Source organism: Petromyzon marinus, unplaced genomic scaffold (assembly GCF_048934315.1).
Source record: "Petromyzon marinus isolate PM22_M1 ecotype Great Lakes invasive population unplaced genomic scaffold, UKy_Petmar_22M1.pri1.0 PM_G_Scaffold_47, whole genome shotgun sequence".
Lineage (NCBI taxonomy): Eukaryota > Metazoa > Chordata > Hyperoartia > Petromyzontiformes > Petromyzontidae > Petromyzon > Petromyzon marinus.
The window spans coordinates 469,742-488,040 of NW_027422999.1; the positions used below are offsets into that span (position 1 = coordinate 469,742).

General features: G+C 47.5%; 1 protein-coding gene across 1 annotated transcript; it reads left to right on the forward strand.

Moving 5' to 3' along the window:
• Positions 1 to 903: 903 nt before the first annotated feature.
• Positions 904 to 17,133, forward strand: LOC142917349 (uncharacterized). Its single transcript, XM_076061984.1, has 7 exons — positions 904 to 1,005; positions 1,630 to 1,704; positions 2,372 to 2,505; positions 2,832 to 2,888; positions 5,511 to 7,120; positions 13,612 to 13,674; positions 14,795 to 17,133. Exons 1-7 carry the CDS (start codon positions 904 to 906, stop codon positions 15,646 to 15,648), a joined length of 2,895 nt encoding a protein of 964 aa, XP_075918099.1. The 3' UTR covers positions 15,649 to 17,133.
• Positions 17,134 to 18,299: the final 1,166 nt, after the last annotated feature.

Genomic DNA, 18,299 nt, shown 5'->3' on the forward strand with positions numbered 1-18,299 from the left:
CTGACAGAGACCTACAGACTCACACATAGACCCATAGACTCGCACAGAGACCAATTTACTCTGACAGAGACCCACAGACTCACACATAGACCCATATACTCACACATAGACCAATTTACTCTGATAGAGACTCACAGACTCACACAGAGACCCATAGACTCACACAGAGCCAAATTTACTCTGACAGAGACCCACAGACTCACACAGAGACCCATAGACTCACACAAATACCAATTTAATCTGACAGAGGCCCACAGATTCACACAGAGACCCATAGACCCACACAGAGACCAGTTTACTCTGACAGAGGCCCACAGATTCACACAGAGACCCATAGACCCACACAGAGACCAGTTTACTCTGACAGAGACCCACAGACTCACACAGAGACCCATAGACTGATAGACTCACACAGATACCAATTTACTCTGACAGAGGCCCACAGACTCACACAGATACCCATAGACTCACACAGATACCAATTTACTCTGACAGAGGCCCAAAGACTCACACAGATACCCATAGGCCCACAGACTCACACAGAGACCCACAGACTCACACAGAGACCCACAGACTCACACAGAGACCCATAGACTCACCACACAGGCGGTCCCCACGAGGTGGTCGTCAGCCGTGCCCGGCGGCTGAGCGTTACTCACCCCCCCCCCCACCACGTCGCTGTCTCCACAGCTGCCGTGACGAGTGTCGCTGTCTTCCTGCTGTCTCCACAGCTGCCGTGATGAGTGTCGCTGTCTTCCTGCTGTCTCCACAGCTGCCGTGATGAGTGTTGCTGTCTTCCTGCTGTCTCCGCAGCTGCCGTGACGAGTGTCGCTGTCTTCCTGCTGTCTCCACAGCTGCCATGACGAGTGTCGCTGTCTTCCTGCTGTCTCCACAGCTGCCGTGATGAGTGCCGGTGACTCCAGGTTGTCTCTGGCCGCTGCCGTGATGAGTGCCGGTGACTCCAGGTTGTCTCTGGCCGCTGCTGGAGCTCACAGGAACATTCTGGTGAGTCGCTTTTAGGGAGGGCTCACCGGTGCTCTGTGTACTACTATGCACTGTACACTATACTATACACTGTACACTATTATACACTGTACACTATACAATACACTGTACACAACTATACACTACATTACTATCCACTACTATACACTACACTATACCCTACACTACTAAAAACTACAGTACTATACGCTACTATACACTATGCACTACTATACACTACAATGTAATATACACTACTATCCACTACTATACACTACACTATACCCTACACTACTAAAAACTACAGTACTATACGCTACTATACACTATGCACTACTATACACTACAATGTAATATACACTACTATACACTACAATCGGTCCTGGGCCTCCCCTAGGTTGACTCAAAAGAGTAGCTGGTGTAGCAGTGTGTCGTAGTAAACAAAGCCACTGGGGAGACAAAGGCGGTCCGGCGTGGTGCTGGCCACCCACCCCCTCATGTGCCACAGTGCCGGCAGCCTTCATAGGTGCTTCTATTTGCTAACAGCACTTGCCCCTATAGCCTGCCGAGGCTACACGGGGGACCTTTGTGTCTGTGTGAGTGATGACATGTGGCTCCGTGATGCCTCTGTCCGCTGGGACGCAGCTGAAGCCGGTGCCTGCGATGCTTCGTCTGCTGCAGTCGGTCGGTGTCGAGGGCGACACATTCACGTGGGAGCAGGTGGGTCCCATCACGACCACCAACACCATCATCATCTGCGTGGCTAGGAGATGTTGACTACCTCGCCTGGTGTACAGGAGGTCGTGGGTTCCATCACGACCCTGACACCTGCTGTATAATTTGCATTTGCACGATTATCACAGATGGCTACGTGTGGTGCGAAAGAAGTTCAACATAGTACAGACGTTACACTCACCCACCCACTCACCCAACCACTCGTCCACCCACTCATTCACTGACCGACTCACTCAGCCACCCACTCACCCAACCACTCACCCACTACATTTACCCACACACTAACACTCACTCACCCAACCACTCACTCATCCACTCACTCACCCAACCACTCACTCTACTCACCCTCTAACCCATCCACTCACTGACTAGTCCATCTCTTCCGCCCATGCCACTAAATCACTGATCCACCCACCCACTCACTGATCCCCTCACTCACTGATCCACACACCCACTCACTCACCCACTCACTCACCTACCCACCCACTCACCCACTCAATCACTCAACCACCCACTCACTAACTCATCCACTCAATCACCCACTCACTCACCCACCCACCTACTCACCCACTCACCCACTCAGTCACCCACTCGTGTGTGTGCATGCATGCGTGTGTGTGTGCATGTGTGTGTGTGTGTGCGTCCCACGTAGGCGCACCACTACGTGGGACAATACATCAAGCGGAGACAACTTTACGATGTAGAGAGGCCGTACCTGGTGAGGTGTGGCGGGGACCCCCTGGGGGAGGTGTTTGGTGTGGAGGGATTCTCACTCAGAGATCCCAGGTGAGGGAGATAGAAAGAGGGTGGAGAGTGGGTGGGTGAGTGAGTGTGGGTGAGCGGATGAGTTATTTAGTGAGTGAGTGGGAGGGCGAGTGGGGGAGTGAATTATTGAGTGGGTGGGTGAGCTATTTACTGAGTGGGCGAGTGATTGAGTGGGTGAATATTCTTTGGTTCTTTCGCTAAAGTCACGTAGATAGAAAACTTATAATAAAAAAGTGAAATAAAAATAAACAAGCACAAGAGAGAGAGAGGGGTGGAGAGAGAGAGAGGGGTGGGAGATAGAGCCTGCATCCAAACCCAGCCTGGATCTCCCTGTCTCTATCTTCCAGACACTCGGTGGCAGCGCTGTTCGTGAAGTCATTCTCCATAGTGACGGCCGACAGCAGGCGAAGTGAAGTTCCCCTCCCTCCTCCTCCTCACTCCCTCCTCCTCACTCCCTCCTCCTCACTCCCTCCTTCTCACTCCCTCCCCGGGTTCATAGCGCGAAGTAGCGCTAACTACTACTACACTACCGCTACCCATATACAGTCACACACTCACTCACAACAACAACAGCCATTCGCCACTAAGTGGCGGTGACGTCACCACGACGCTTGTGCCAGGCTATGTGCACCCTGAGGCCACGTGAAGTGTCGAATGCCCGCTGGCAGGTCACGGGGCAGACCCAGGTGCCACGGGTCGACTAACTGAGATGACTGGCTGATGCACCACCTGTGCCCCCTACTGTGCCAACCTGCTGTGCTTTAGCCACCCGGCGCTCCGCTCGTTCTGAGCGTCGCTCCTCCGCCCTCCGTTGTTGTTGGAGGGCGACTGCCTCCAACTGCCCAGCAGCATCCTTCACGAGCCTCCTCCACAGAGGCCGATCTTGACACCGCTGGTACCAGTCATCGGCAAGTCCACTCAGCTCCACGTCCTCCTGTACCACATCACACCATCTCTTCTCTAGCCCGTGCCGCGCCCGCTTAGCCCCCTCAATCCGGGCGAACAAAAGCTGCTTCGGCATGCGGTGGCTGGGCATGCGGGCTACATGACCCAGCTACATCACCACCACCATCACCACCGCCATCACCCTCACCAGCACCACCACCACCATCACCACCATCACCACCATCACCACCACCCTCACCATCACCACCATCACCCTCACCACCACCCTCACCACCACCATCACCACCACCCTCACCACCACCACCACCCTCACCATCACCACCACCATCACCACCACCCTTACCACCACCACCCTCACCACCACCATCACCACCACCCTCACCACCACCATCACCACCATCACCCTCACCACCATCACCCTCACCAGCACCACCATCACCACCACCATCACCACCATCATCACCACCATCACCACCACCCTCACCACCACCACCCTCACCATCACCACCATCACCCTCACCACCACCATCACCCTCACCACCACCATCACCACCACCATCATCACTACCACCATCACCACCACCATCACCACCATCACCCTCACCACCACCATCACCACCCTCACCACCACCATCACCACCACTATCACCACCACCATCACCACCACCATCATCACCACCACCATCACCACCATCACCCTCACCACCACCATCACCACCACCATCATCACCACCACTACCACCATCACCACCACCATCACCACCATCACCACCACCCTCACCATCACCCTCATCACCACCACCATCACCACTACCACCATCACCACAATCACCACCATCACCCTCACCACCACCACCACCACCCTCACCACCATCACCACCACCATCACCACCACCACCACCATCACCACCCTCACCACCATCACCACCATCACCACCACCCTCACCATCACCACCACCATCACCACCACCATCATCACCACCCTCACCATCATCACCACCACCATCACCACCATCACCACCACCATCACCACCACCCTCACCACCACCATCACCACCACCATCACCACCACCACCCTCACCATCACCACCACCACCACCCTCACCACCACCACCACCCTCACCACCACCATCACCACCACCATCATCACTACCACCATCACCACCATCACCCTCACCACCCTCACCATCACCCTCTTCACCACCACCACCATCACCACTATCACCACCATCACCCTCACCACCACCACCATCACCACCATCACCCTCACCACCATCACCACCATCACCACCACCATCACCACCATCACCACCACCATCACCCTCACCACCCTCACCACCCTCACCATCACCACCCTCACCATCACCACCACCACCCTCACCACCACCACCCTCACTCACCCTCACCACCATCACCACCACCATCACCACCACCACCCTCACCACCACCATCACCACCACCATCACCACCACCACCCTCACCACCACCATCACCACAATCACCCTCACCACCAGTGACGTCACCGCCACTTAGTGGCGAATGGCGGTTGTTGTTGTTGTGTGTGTGTCTGTGTGTGTGTGTCTGTGTGTGTGTGTCTGTGTGTGTGTCTGTGTGTTTGTGTCTGTGTGTTTGTGTGTTTGTGTCTGTGTATGTGTCTGTGTGTCTGTGTGTGTGTCTGTGTGTGTGTGTCTGTGTGTGTGTGTAAGCGTAACGCATTGTAGTGTAGCAGTTAGCGCTACGCTACGAACCCGGCGACCCGAGTTCGATTCCCACTCACGGACACCACCGGCGACGATTATTTTAACCGCTTCTGGGCCTCCCCTAGGTCGACTCAGCCTCAACGAGTAACTGTTGCGATGTAAACATCGCCACTGGGGAGACAAATGCGGCTGGACGTGGTGGATCCAAGTCCCGGGCGAAGCCGGGTAGTACAGCTAGTCGTGAATATATGAATGAATATAGACGTGTAATTCACGTGTGACTGTATATATTAATTCCTCCATGGCTCGATACTGACGTGTAGATGGTGTGTCTGCAGCTGACGCTGGTCTGATGGAGCAAAGGCCCTCAGCACAGCAGCTCGGTACGACAAGTCAACAATGCGACCAGCGTGCATACAGCACGGATCGGACTGGAAATTTGACACAGCACCAGAATACTCGCACAGGAGAGAAACCCTTCAAGTGCACTGTGTGTGGGAAGGCATTTTCACAGTCATCTGCTCTTAAAATACACCAGAGAACACACACGGGAGAGAAACCCTTCAGGTGTAGTGTGTGTGGGAAGACATTTTCAGATTCATCTGCTCTTAAAACACACCAGAGAACACACACAGGAGAGAAATCCTTCAAGTGCAGTGTGTGTGGGATGGCATTTTCACGGTCATCTGCTCTTAAAACACACCAGAGAACACACACGGGAGAGAAACCCTTCAGGTGCAGTGTGTGTGGGAAGGCATTTCCAGATTCATTTAATCTTCAAAGTCACCAGAGAACACACACGGGAGAGAAACCCTTCAAGTGCAGTGTGTGTGTGAAGGCATTTTCACAGTCATCTGCTCTTAAAAAATACCAGAGAACACACACGGGAGAGAAACCCTTCAAGTGCAGTGTGTGTGTGAAGGAATTTTCACAGTCATCTGCTCTTAAAACACACCAGAGAACACACACGGGAGAGAAACCCTTCAGGTGCAGTGTGTGTGGGAAGACATTTTCAGATTCATCTACTCTTAAAAAACACCACAGAACACACACGGGAGAGAAACCCTTCAAGTGCAGTGTGTGTGAGAAGGCATTTCCAGATTCATTTCATATTAAAACACACCAGAGAACACACACGGGAGAGAAACCCTTCAAGTGCAGTGTGTGTGGGAAGACATTTTCAGATTCATCTAATCTTAAAACACACCAGAGAACACACACGGGAGAGAAACCCTTCAGGTGCAGTGTGTGTGGGAAGACATTTTCACAATCATCTGCTCTTAAAAAACACCAGAGAACACACACAGGAGAGAAACCCTTCAAGTGCAGTGTGTGCGGGAAGGCGTTTGCACATTCATCTAATCTTGTAGAACACCAGAGAACACACACGGGAGAGAAACCCTTCAAGTGCAGTGTGTGTGGGAAAGCGTTTGCACATTCATCTGCTCTTGTAGCACACCAGAGAACACACACAGGAGAGAAACCCTTCAAGTGCAGTGTGTGTGGGAAGGCGTTTCCACGTTCATGTTCTCTTGTAATACACCAGAGAACACACACGGGAGATAAACCCTTCAGGTGCAGTGTGTGTGGGAAGGCGTTTGCACATTCATCTACACTTGTAGAACACCAGCGAACACACACGGGAGAGAAACCCTTCAGGTGCAGTGTGTGTGGGAAGACATTTTCATGGTCATCCGCTCTTAAAACACACCAGAGAACACACACGGGAGAGAAACCCTTCAAGTGCAGTGTGTGTGGGAAGACATTTTCAGATTCATCTACTCTTAAAAAACACCAGAGAACACACACGGGAGAGAAACCCTTCAGGTGCAGTGTGTGTGGGAAGGCATTTTCAGATTCATTTGCTCTTAAAACACACCAGAGAACACACACCGGAGAGAAACCCTTCAAGTGCATTCCGTGCGAGATAACGTTTGCACAGCAACAACATCTTCAAGTACACCAGAGAACACAGAAGCATCAGAAGATCCACAAGGAGTGGAGTCTGAAATCAGCTTGTGAAAGTCAAAGTGCCGCAATGAGCCCATCCCTTATTAAACAAGAACCGGAAGAAAATCCCAGCTTGGACACTTTTAAAGGTATCGAGGTGAAATATGAAGAGGTGATGGTGAAGAGGGAAGTAGTGATGGTGAAGAGGGAAGAAGTGATGGTGAAGAGGGAAGAAGTGAAGGTGAAATGTGAAGATGAAGATGCAACTCCAAAATCGGACCTTCACATCGACGGAGACAGCGTGAAGCAGGAGGTGAATTCTGCCTGTGAGGCAGAGCGAGGCAACTCCCAGCAGTTTGTGGAAGTGGAGGTGTGGGTGGACTTCTCCGAGACAATACAAAGTCAAATGGAGACGCGGTAGATGTGTAAGCCAGAGACCATGTCGCTCCAATAGATGCACCTTTGTCACAGGCCTTTAATGACAAGAATGTGAAGTTGGACACTCAGTTGCTAGGTTCAACCTGCAGAGTAAGAGCGGCCAGTCTTTGTGGACCTGTGGGTTGGGTAGATCTCTAACCAGGAGCGAGAGACAATAAGCTCCCAAGCATTCACTATGTTATAATAATTGCATTTACACGGTGCTTGCTTAACCGCTTCAGCAACTCGGAGTTTTGTATCTCGTCTGAAGCACTCGAAGAGCATCCCCAAGTAGCAGCTGCCCTTGTTTGGCACAAGGTGGTGGCCCTGCACCGGCCTGCATGTGGACAAGAGCCTGTCAGTAGGGGGCAACGATTGATGCGTCATCTCAGTTGTGTAGTTTGTAGGCAATCTTGATTTGAAGCTTTCGTGACTGCAGGAATCCACACTCTTGGGTTATTTCGGTAAAGTCACCACGTGGGTAGAAACATAACAGATCACGGCGTTTAGATCACAACACAAGCAATCGTCATCAGGTGGGACAACCACAGCAAGAGAAACTGCTGAAGTAGTAGGCGCCTACTCCAGCAGTTTCTTCTTCTTGCTGCTGTGCTTGTCCCACCTGATGACGATTGCTTGTGTTGCCATCGAAGCGCCCTCATCTATTATTTGTAGCGTAATGTTTAGAATTTGCTACATTTTGACGCAGACGCCAACATGCAATGGCCTACTCGTTTTGAATGACGCAACAATAGTACGTTGTACATACACGGTTAAGCAGACGGTGCGTATTTGTAAAATAACTTCTTAAATTTTGATTTAAAGCTTTCGTGACTGCAGTAATTCATATTCTTAGTTTTTTCGGTAAAGTCACGTTGAAGAGAAACAACAAAATAACAAAATATATATAAAACAATAAAAAATTCTCACGACGTTTCGACCATAACTCAAACGGTCATCATCAGGTGTGTCGGTTTGCATAAATTTATTTTGAAAACGGCATATTTATTTATTTATATAAAAAATAACGTTTGCGTCACGCGCAACGATTGGCTGTTTGCCAGGACTAGTCCATCTATTTTTTGAAAAGAGGAGGGGGGAGACGAAATTTGTTTTTATTTATTTTGTCTGAAAGCCACTGTAAGCGTGAACAATCAATCAAGAACTGAAATGATTTATCAAATCTTTCCAATGATTGCTAAGATAGAATCCATCTTCTCGGTTGAAATTGTCTCTGTGTTTGTATATGTGGATAGCCTCATGAACGAATCTCTCATGGAAGCCAGATGGCTTACAAAGAACCTCCGTCTTGGAAAAGTCAATGGCATGTGAGCCTACTGAATTAGAACAATGATCTGCTACGGCCGAGGTGTTGGTCCTACCGTGTTTAAGGTCTGCTTTATGTTCACGAATGCGGTCCGAGATATGGCGTTTGGTTTCTCCAATGTAACTACTACCACAGAGGCAACTTAGTTTGTAGACACCAGGGTATTGTATGTCCGGAATCACATCTTTTACAGACGGAACCAGATCACGGATTTTATGTAATGTGTTGAAACGGACCTGGATCTTGTGTTTATTCAAGATTTTGGAGATCTTTTTTGTGATCCCAGCAATGTAGGGTAAAGTGATGGTTTTGAAAGGCTCCTCAAGAGGGTTCTTCTTCATGGTTTGAGTGATAGCTTTGCGGATTGTATAGTCGGAGTAACCATTAGCCCTAAGAGCTTGGTGTACGTGCTTGAGTTCACTGCTTATGTGTTCCTGGTCGGATATGCATTGGGCTCTATGATACAGAGTCTTGATGAGAGAATTCTTCTGTGATGGATGGTGGTGGGAATCCGGTTTCAGATAAGCATCCGTATGGGTAGCTTTCCTGTAGACAGAGTGGCTCATTGAACCATCAGGTCTCTTTTTAATTAGGACATCCAAAAAAGGTATCTTGCCATCTATTTCGACTTCCATGGTAAATCTGATGGCTGGGTGTATGGAATTGATGTGGTCGAAGAATTGGTCTAGAGCAGGCCGGCCATGTGGCCAGATGACAAAAGTGTCATCCACGTACCTCTTCCATAAGGTTGGGCGCAGAGTGGCAGTCTGGATGGCGTCAGTCTCAAATTTCTCCATGAAAATGTTAGCTATAACTGGAGAAAGGGGGGAGCCCATTGGGGTGCCCTCAGTTTGTTTGTAGAAAGTTCCATTCCAAGTGAAGTATGTATTGGTTAAACAGTGTCTCACCAGGGGGGGTACCTCAGTGTTTAGTCCTTGATGAACCAAGTCTTCAATGATTGCAATGGTGTCAGGTACAGGAACCGTGGTGAATAAGGAAACTACATCAAAACTGACAAGCAGGTCGTCTGGGGACAGGGAAATACCCTTGATTGTTGATACCAGGTGAGTAGAATTTTGTACCGCAGAGGTGGTCTTTCCAGTGAAAGGACGCAGGATTTCAGACAAATACAACAACAAAATTAAAGAATTACTCGACGATGGTAGTTATACAAAAATAAAAAGAGATCCCACCAACAGCCTCGTCACACAAACCAACAAAATAATTTCTGATTCAACCACATTAATTGATCAATCTAAACAGTTTTCATTGAAACCTTCTGCTGCCAGGCCACCAAGATTATACGGCTTACCAAAAATACATAAAGTTGATACACCTCTTCGTCCCATAGTCTCTACTATCAGCTCCCCCACCTACAAACTAGCTCGTTTTTTGTCTGAAATCCTGCGTCCTTTCACTGGAAAGACCACCTCTGCGGTACAAAATTCTACTCACCTGGTATCAACAATCAAGGGTATTTCCCTGTCCCCAGACGACCTGCTTGTCAGTTTTGATGTAGTTTCCTTATTCACCAAGGTTCCTGTACCTGACACCATTGCAATCATTGAAGACTTGGTTCATCAAGGACTAAACACTGAGGTACCCCCCCTGGTGAGACACTGTTTAACCAATACATACCTCACTTGGAATGGAACTTTCTACAAACAAACTGAGGGCACCCCAATGGGCTCCCCCCTTTCTCCAGTTATAGCTAACATTTTCATGGAGAAATTTGAGACTGACGCCATCCAGACTGCCACTCTGCGCCCAACCTTATGGAAGAGGTACGTGGATGACACTTTTGTCATCTGGCCACATGGCCGGCCTGCTCTAGACCAATTCTTCGACCACATCAATTCCATACACCCAGCCATCAGATTTACCATGGAAGTCGAAATAGATGGCAAGATACCTTTTTTGGATGTCCTAATTAAAAAGAGACCTGATGGTTCAATGAGCCACTCTGTCTACAGGAAAGCTACCCATACGGATGCTTATCTGAAACCGGATTCCCACCACCATCCATCACAGAAGAATTCTCTCATCAAGACTCTGTATCATAGAGCCCAATGCATATCCGACCAGGAACACATAAGCAGTGAACTCAAGCACGTACACCAAGCTCTTAGGGCTAATGGTTACTCCGACTATACAATCCGCAAAGCTATCACTCAAACCATGAAGAAGAACCCTCTTGAGGAGCCTTTCAAAACCATCACTTTACCCTACATTGCTGGGATCACAAAAAATATCTCCAAAATCTTGAATAAACACAAGATCCAGGTCCGTTTCAACACATTACATAAAATCCGTGATCTGGTTCCGTCTGTAAAAGATGTGATTCCGGACATACAATACCCTGGTGTCTACAAACTAAGTTGCCTCTGTGGTAGTAGTTACATTGGAGAAACCAAACGCCATATCTCGGACCGCATTCGTGAACATAAAGCAGACCTTAAACACGGTAGGACCAACACCTCGGCCGTAGCAGATCATTGTTCTAATTCAGTAGGCTCACATGCCATTGACTTTTCCAAGACGGAGGTTCTTTGTAAGCCATCTGGCTTCCATGAGAGATTCGTTCATGAGGCTATCCACATATACAAACACAGAGACAATTTCAACCGAGAAGATGGATTCTATCTTAGCAATCATTGGAAAGATTTGATAAATCATTTCAGTTCTTGATTGATTGTTCACGCTTACAGTGGCTTTCAGACAGCATACATAAAAACAAATTTCGTCTCCCCCCTCCTCTTTTCAAAAAATAGATGGACTAGTCCTGGCAAACAGCCAATCGTTGCGCGTGACGCAAACGTTATTTTTTTATATAAATAAATAAATATGCCGTTTTCAAAATAAATTTATGCAAACCGACACACCTGATGATGACCGTTTGAGTTATGGTCGAAACGTCGTGAGAATTTTTTATTGTTTTATATATATTTTGTTATTTTGTTGTTTCTCTTCAACGTGACTTTACCGAAAAAACTAAGAATATAAATAACTTCTTGTTAATACCGAGTAACGTGATGCAGTCAATTTCGCTGCAGTAATTCAATGTTGCTAATATGCCCGTCAATGATTTAGAATGAATACTTGTCTGATTGTGCGCGTACATGTAACATTTTGTCTGTGAGGGTCAAACATTGAATAACTGATGTTAGGACAAAGTGTGTGTGTTTGGAAGTAACCTGTACAGAGAACTCGGGTGAGACCCGTTGTTCTTGTGATGCAGGTCAAAGGGTACTTTTGTGTTTCACGAAGCGTCTGCTTCTGAAGCAACTCATTGTCTTTGAAATTGGTAGCACGCTCGGATCATTCATCAGTTACAAGGCACACCATTTAAAAGTTACACGTATAGGAGGAGGTACATTCTCTACAACACGAATTGTAGTTTTATCTTACGTGTTGACGTAGATTTTGTCTAGCTAGGACTAGAAATGCTCCTTGCTGATTCACGTCTGGATGTTCGTTACCTATCGGTTGAAGCAAACCCCACTGCTGTTGAGACGCTGTGCACCAATAATGGTCCAACACATTGACGGCCTTCAGGCCAGGAAAGTCACAACATTTGCACACGAAGGACGCATTCACGCAAGTACCCCATGCTCCGTTTTGAAGCTTTAAAATGAAACATCTTTGAATTGTGTTGTTTTGAATTAGATAATTTTATTTCCTCATTAAAAGCTTGTATCAATTTACATCTGGAAGACTTCATTGAAAAGGACATTTCGTGTGAATTTTCTCTCGTCATTAAGTGGATGGCCTTGCCGGGGGTTCGGTTCAATGCGGACACAGTGTACACACACACAGTGTACACACAGTGTAGACACACACACATAGTGTACACACAGTGTACACACAGTGTACACACCCACACAGTGTACACGCAGTGTGCACGCGCACAATGACAGTGACACAACAACAACCGCCATTCGCCACTAAGTGGTGGTGACGTCACGACGCTTGTGCCAGGCACAGTGACACACACAGTGTACACACACACAGTGTATACACAATAATGTCCACGTTGTTGCTGAGCTCACACACCCAAGGGAGGGAGCAATGGAAAATGAATCTAAATCAACTTAAACTCCAACTCTGTGACGTCACCACTCTGCATTACCTCATCGGCGTGAAACGCCAGGGTGAGGTGTAGCTCGCTAGTGACGTCAGGTCACCAAGGTATTCACCCATCACCCGTCCACCGCGCTCTTGAGCATGACGTCCCCTCCGCCTGGGTCACTGCCGATATCGTTCCAGTGGCAATCCTTATTTGGGCAAAGCTACGCCCAGTGACTGGCGGCTCATTAACATAATGTATCCGTTGAAGCCGTCGCGAGTTTATTGCGACGGGTTCGGCGCTCACGCTCCCATCCCTCGCAGTTTGGGCCGGCCTCATTAACATAATTTATTCAGTTAGAGAGCCGCTTGTGGGAGGGAAGTGACGTCATACTACTTCCTGCTGTCGCGAGGCAACAGGAAGCTGCCGTGTGCGCGCTTGCACTGAAATCCGAGGTGAGAAATTCTCATCGTTGTGGTGGTGGTGGTGGTTGTGGTGGTTGTTGTTGTTGTTGTTTACCAAGGTAGAGCCTCTCTCTCGTAGGGATGTCAATTGAGTAGCAGCGAGCATGGGAATCGATGTCCAGGTTGGAACTTTACAGCGCGGGGCCTAGCCACGCGGGGCCTTGCCTCCTGCCCTCGCCTGATTGCATTCACTTTAATTTTCTCGCTTAAGTTTAATTTGTCTTCACCCGGCTCGCCACTTTGTAACTTTATTTTATTGTAAATATTCACGCAGTTTTTATTTTCTTTTGTTAGCAGGCCAAGCCCGCTTGAGCTGCTATACCGCTCTTGTTATCAGAAGCGACCTGCCCACAACACAAGGTGAGGCTTTGTCAACGTGTGTGAATGTTTTGACTTAAAACTTTGGTGACTGCAGGAATTAATATTCTTGGTTCTTTCGGTAAAGTCACGTAGATATGAAATAAAATTAAAATAACAGCTAATAAAATGAAAAAATAATTGTAAATAAGGCAAAAAAAACTCACGTTTTGATCGCAACACAAGTGGTCTTTATTTAATGTAATTGTATTATCTGTTATTGTTATTTTCTATCTACGTAACTTTACTGAAAGAAACAAGAATACGTGTGTCAATGTCTATCGGTCAAAGACGCTAAACGGAGTGACGCGCAAACTCCAAATATACAGCAGGCGTCAGGGTCGGGATCGAACCCACGACTTCCTGTATACCAGGTGAGGTAGTTAACATCTCATCACGGAGAGAGACACGCAAACTTCAGTTAGCCTCAGCTATGTTCGTTGATCCTCAATTAATTACTTGGTGGAGTGAGAAAGCATTCATGCCGAGCAGATGAAGGTGGCCAGGCGTGATTCTAGACACGCCACCGCCTGTTTATCCAGTGACAGTGTACAGTTTGTGTTTGCAGTAACGTCTATTAACTCTGTTGAACACGGAGGTTATAGCGTAACAATAGTTTATTTTTGTTTTCCTCTGAAACTCTTTGTAAGAATGGAAACAGGAGGTGAACACAGCACACACATGCAGCTGAAGTCGGAACTGTTCATCCCAGCATTCACGGACATCTGAGCCTGGATTCACACCTCTAAGTTCCGATTGAACGTTAATTTATGCATTTCTGCCTAACACATAGTATTGTTTTCAACACCCTTTGCTATGTCAGCTGAATTTAGCTCTCATAAATATTCCTTTTGTAGCCAGACAGCTGAAATTGTGTGCTCGGAGTTCTTGGTGAACATTCATTTTGAAGATACGAGGGCTTCCAGGCATGTTTATAACCATTTGCGCTCTCATTGTGTGCCATAACAGCCCGTGTGATGAATTTGGGAAACGTTTTTACTACATCATGAATATATGAATAAGTATAGACTTGTAAGTCACGTGTTACTGTGTATATATGCATTCCTCTGTGCCTCGATACTGACGTGTAGATGGTGTGGATATTATTTTTTTCTGTCTGCAGCTGACGCTGGTCTGATGGAGCAAAGGCAGTCAGCGCAGCTCGGTATGACAAGTCAACAATGCGACCAGCGTGCATACAGCACGGATCGGACTGGAAATTTGACACGGCACCAGAGAACTCACACAGGAGAGAAACCCTTCAGGTGCACTATGTGCGGGAAGGCATTTGCACAGTCATCTGTTCTTAAAGAACACCAGAGAACACACACAGGAGAGAAACCCTTCAAGTGCACTGTGTGTGGGAAGGCATTTTCACAGTCCCCACATCTTCAAGTACACCAGAGAACACACACAGGAGAGAAACCCTTTAAGTGCACTGTGCCTGGGAAGGTGTTTGCATGGCTATCAGTTCTTCAGACCCTCCAGAGAACTCACACAGGAGAGAAACCCTTCAAGTGCACTGTGTGTGGGAAGGCGGTTGCACATTCATCAAATCTGCAAAGACACCAGAGAACACACACGGGAGAGAAACCGTTCAAGTGCACTGTGTGTGGGAAGGCATTTTCACAGTCATCTGTTCTTAAAGAACACCAGAGAACACACACAGGAGAGAAACCCTTCAAGTGCACTGTGTGTGGGAAGGCATTTTCACTGTCATCTGTTTTTAAAAAACACCAGAGAACACACACTGGAGAGAAACCCTTCAGGTGCATTTTGTGCGGGATGTTTGCACAGTCATCAAATCTTCAAGTACACGAGAGAGCACACACGGGAGAGAAACCCTTCAGGTGCACTCTGTGCGGGAAGGCGTTTGCACATTCATCAAGTCTTAAAGTACACCAAAGAACACACAGGAGAGAAACCCTTCAGGTGCACTCTGTGCAGGAAAGCGTTTTCACAGTCACCACATCTTAAAGTACACCAGAGAACACACACGGGAGAGAAACCCTTCAAGTGCAGTGTGTGTGGGATGATGTTTGCACAGTCATCACGTCTTCAAGTACACCAAAGAACACACACGGGAGAGAAACCCTTCAGGTGCACTCTGTGCGGGAAGGCGTTTGCACATTCATAAAATCTTCAAGTACACCAGAGAACACGGAAGCATCTGAAGATCTGCAAGTAGTGGAGTCTGAAATCAGCTTGTGAAAGTCAAAGTGCCACAATAAGCCCATCCCTCATGAAACAAGAACCGGACGAAAATCCCAGCTTGGACACTTTTAAAGGTATCGAGGTGAAATATGAAGAAGTGATGGTGAAGAGCGAAGAAGTGAAAGTGAAATGTGAAGATGAAGATTCAACTCCAAAATGGGACCTTCACATCAATGGAGACAACGTGAAGCAGGAGGAGAATTCTGACTGTGAGGCAGAGCGAGGCAACTCCCAGCGGTTTGTGGAAGTGGAGGTGTGGGTGGACTTCTTCCGAGACAATACAAAGTCAAGTGGAGACCCGGTAGATGTGTAAGCTTGAGACAATGTCGCTACAATAGATGCACCTTTGTCACAGGCCTTTAATGACAAGAATGTGAAGTTGAACACTCAGTTCTTAGGTTCAACCTGCAGAGTAAGGGCGAGCGGCCAGTCTTTGTGGACCTGTGGGTTGGGGAGATCTCTAGCCAGGAGCGAGAGCCAAGAAGCCCCCAAGCATTCACTATGTTATTATAATTGCATTCATATGGTGCTTGCTTAATCGCCTCGGCAACTCGGAGTTTTGTATCTCGTCTGAAACACTCGAAGAGCATCCCCAAGTAGCAGCTGCCCCTGTGTGGCACAGGGTGGTGGCCCTGCACCGGCCTTCATTTATTTTGGTTTTTTTTCCGCCTGAGGACGACCGCTTGTGTTACGATCGAAACTTCGTGATCTATTATTATTTTGTCTACCTACGTGACTTTACTGAAAGAACCAAAGAGTATGTGAACAAGAGGCTGTCAGTAGGGGGCGATGATTGATGTTTCATCTCAGTTATGTAATTTGTCGCTAATGTTTAGAATTCGCCAGCATGCAATGGCCTACTCGTTTTGAATGACACAATAGTATGTTTTACATCCACTGTTAAGCAGATGGTGTATTTTTTAAATAGCTTCTTGTTAATACGATGTAACCTGATGCAGGATATTTCACTGCAGTAATTCAATTTTGTTAATATGCCTGTCAATAATTAAGAATGAATACTTGTCTGATTGTGCGTGTACATGTAACATTTTGTCTATGAGGGTCAAACATTGATTAAGTGTTCAAATCTAGATTGATTAAGTGATGTTAGGACAAAGTGTGTGTGTGTGTTTGGAAGTAACCTGTACAGATAACTCAGGTGAGATCCGTTGTTCTTGTGATACAGGTCAAAGGGTACTTTTGTGTTTCACGAAGCGTCGGCCTCTGCAGCAACTCATTGTCTTTGAAATAGGGAGCACGCTCGGATCATTCATCAGTTACAAGGCATACCACTTGAAAGTTACACGTATAGGAGGAGGTACATTCTCTACAACACGAATTGTAGTTTTGTCTCACGTGTTGACGTAGATTTTGTCTAACTAGGACTAGAAATGCTCCTTGCTGATTAACGTCTGGATGTCCGTTACCTATCGGTTGAAGCAAACCCCACTGCTGTTATTGAGACACTGTGCACCAATAAGGGTCCAACACATTGACGGCCTTCAGGCCAGGAAAGTCACAACATTTGCACACGAAGGACGCATTCACGCAAGTACCCCGTGCTCCGTTTTAAAATGAAACATCTTTGACTTGTGTTGTGTTTTGAATTAGATGATTTTATTTCTTCATTAAAAGCTTGTATCAATTTACATCTGGAAGACTTAATTCAAAAGGACATTGCGTGTGAATTTTCTCTCGTCATTAAGTAGATGGCCTTGCCGGGGTTTCGGTTCAATGTGGACACAGTGTACACACACTGTACACACAGTTTACACACACACAGTGTACACACACACAGTGTATACACAGTGTACACACACACAATGTACACACACAGTGTACACACACACTGTACACAGTGTACACACTGTACACAGTTTATACACACAGTGTACACACACAGGGTACACACACAGTGTATATACACAGTGTACACACACACAGTGTACACACACAGGGTACACACACAGTGTACACACACACAGTGTATACACACAGTGTACACACAGTGTATACACAATAATGTCCACGTTGTTGTTGCTGAGCTCACACACCCAAGGGAGGGAGCAATGGAAAATGAATCTAAATCAACTTAAACTCCAACTCTGTGACGTCACCACTCTGCATTACCTCATCGGCGTGAAACGCCAGGGGGAGGTGTCCCTCGCTAGTGACGTCATGTCACCAAGGCATTCACCCCACCCCGTCTACCGCGCCCTTGAGCGTGACGTCACCTCTGCCTGGGTCACTTCCGTTATCTGTTCAAGTACAATCCTTATTTGGGCAAAGCTACGCCCGGTGACTGGCGGCTCATTAACATAATATATTCGTGAAGGCCGTCGCGAGTTTATTGCGACGGGTTTCAGCACCCACGCCCCATCCCTCCACGTATGGGCTGGGCTCATTAACATAAT

What these genes read in the sequence shown, in the direction of transcription:
- LOC142917349 (XM_076061984.1), top strand. Translation starts at nt 904, where the DNA reads ATGAGTGCCGGTGACTCCAGGTTGTCTCTGGCCGCTGCCGTGATGAGT. An exon ending in GAGCTCACAGGAACATTCTG is followed by an intron (nt 1,006 to 1,629) that starts GTGAGTCGCTTT and finishes GCTGGGACGCAG; the next exon opens with CTGAAGCCGGTGCCTGCGAT. An exon ending in CGACCTGCCCACAACACAAG is followed by an intron (nt 13,675 to 14,794) that starts GTGAGGCTTTGT and finishes TTCTGTCTGCAG; the next exon opens with CTGACGCTGGTCTGATGGAG.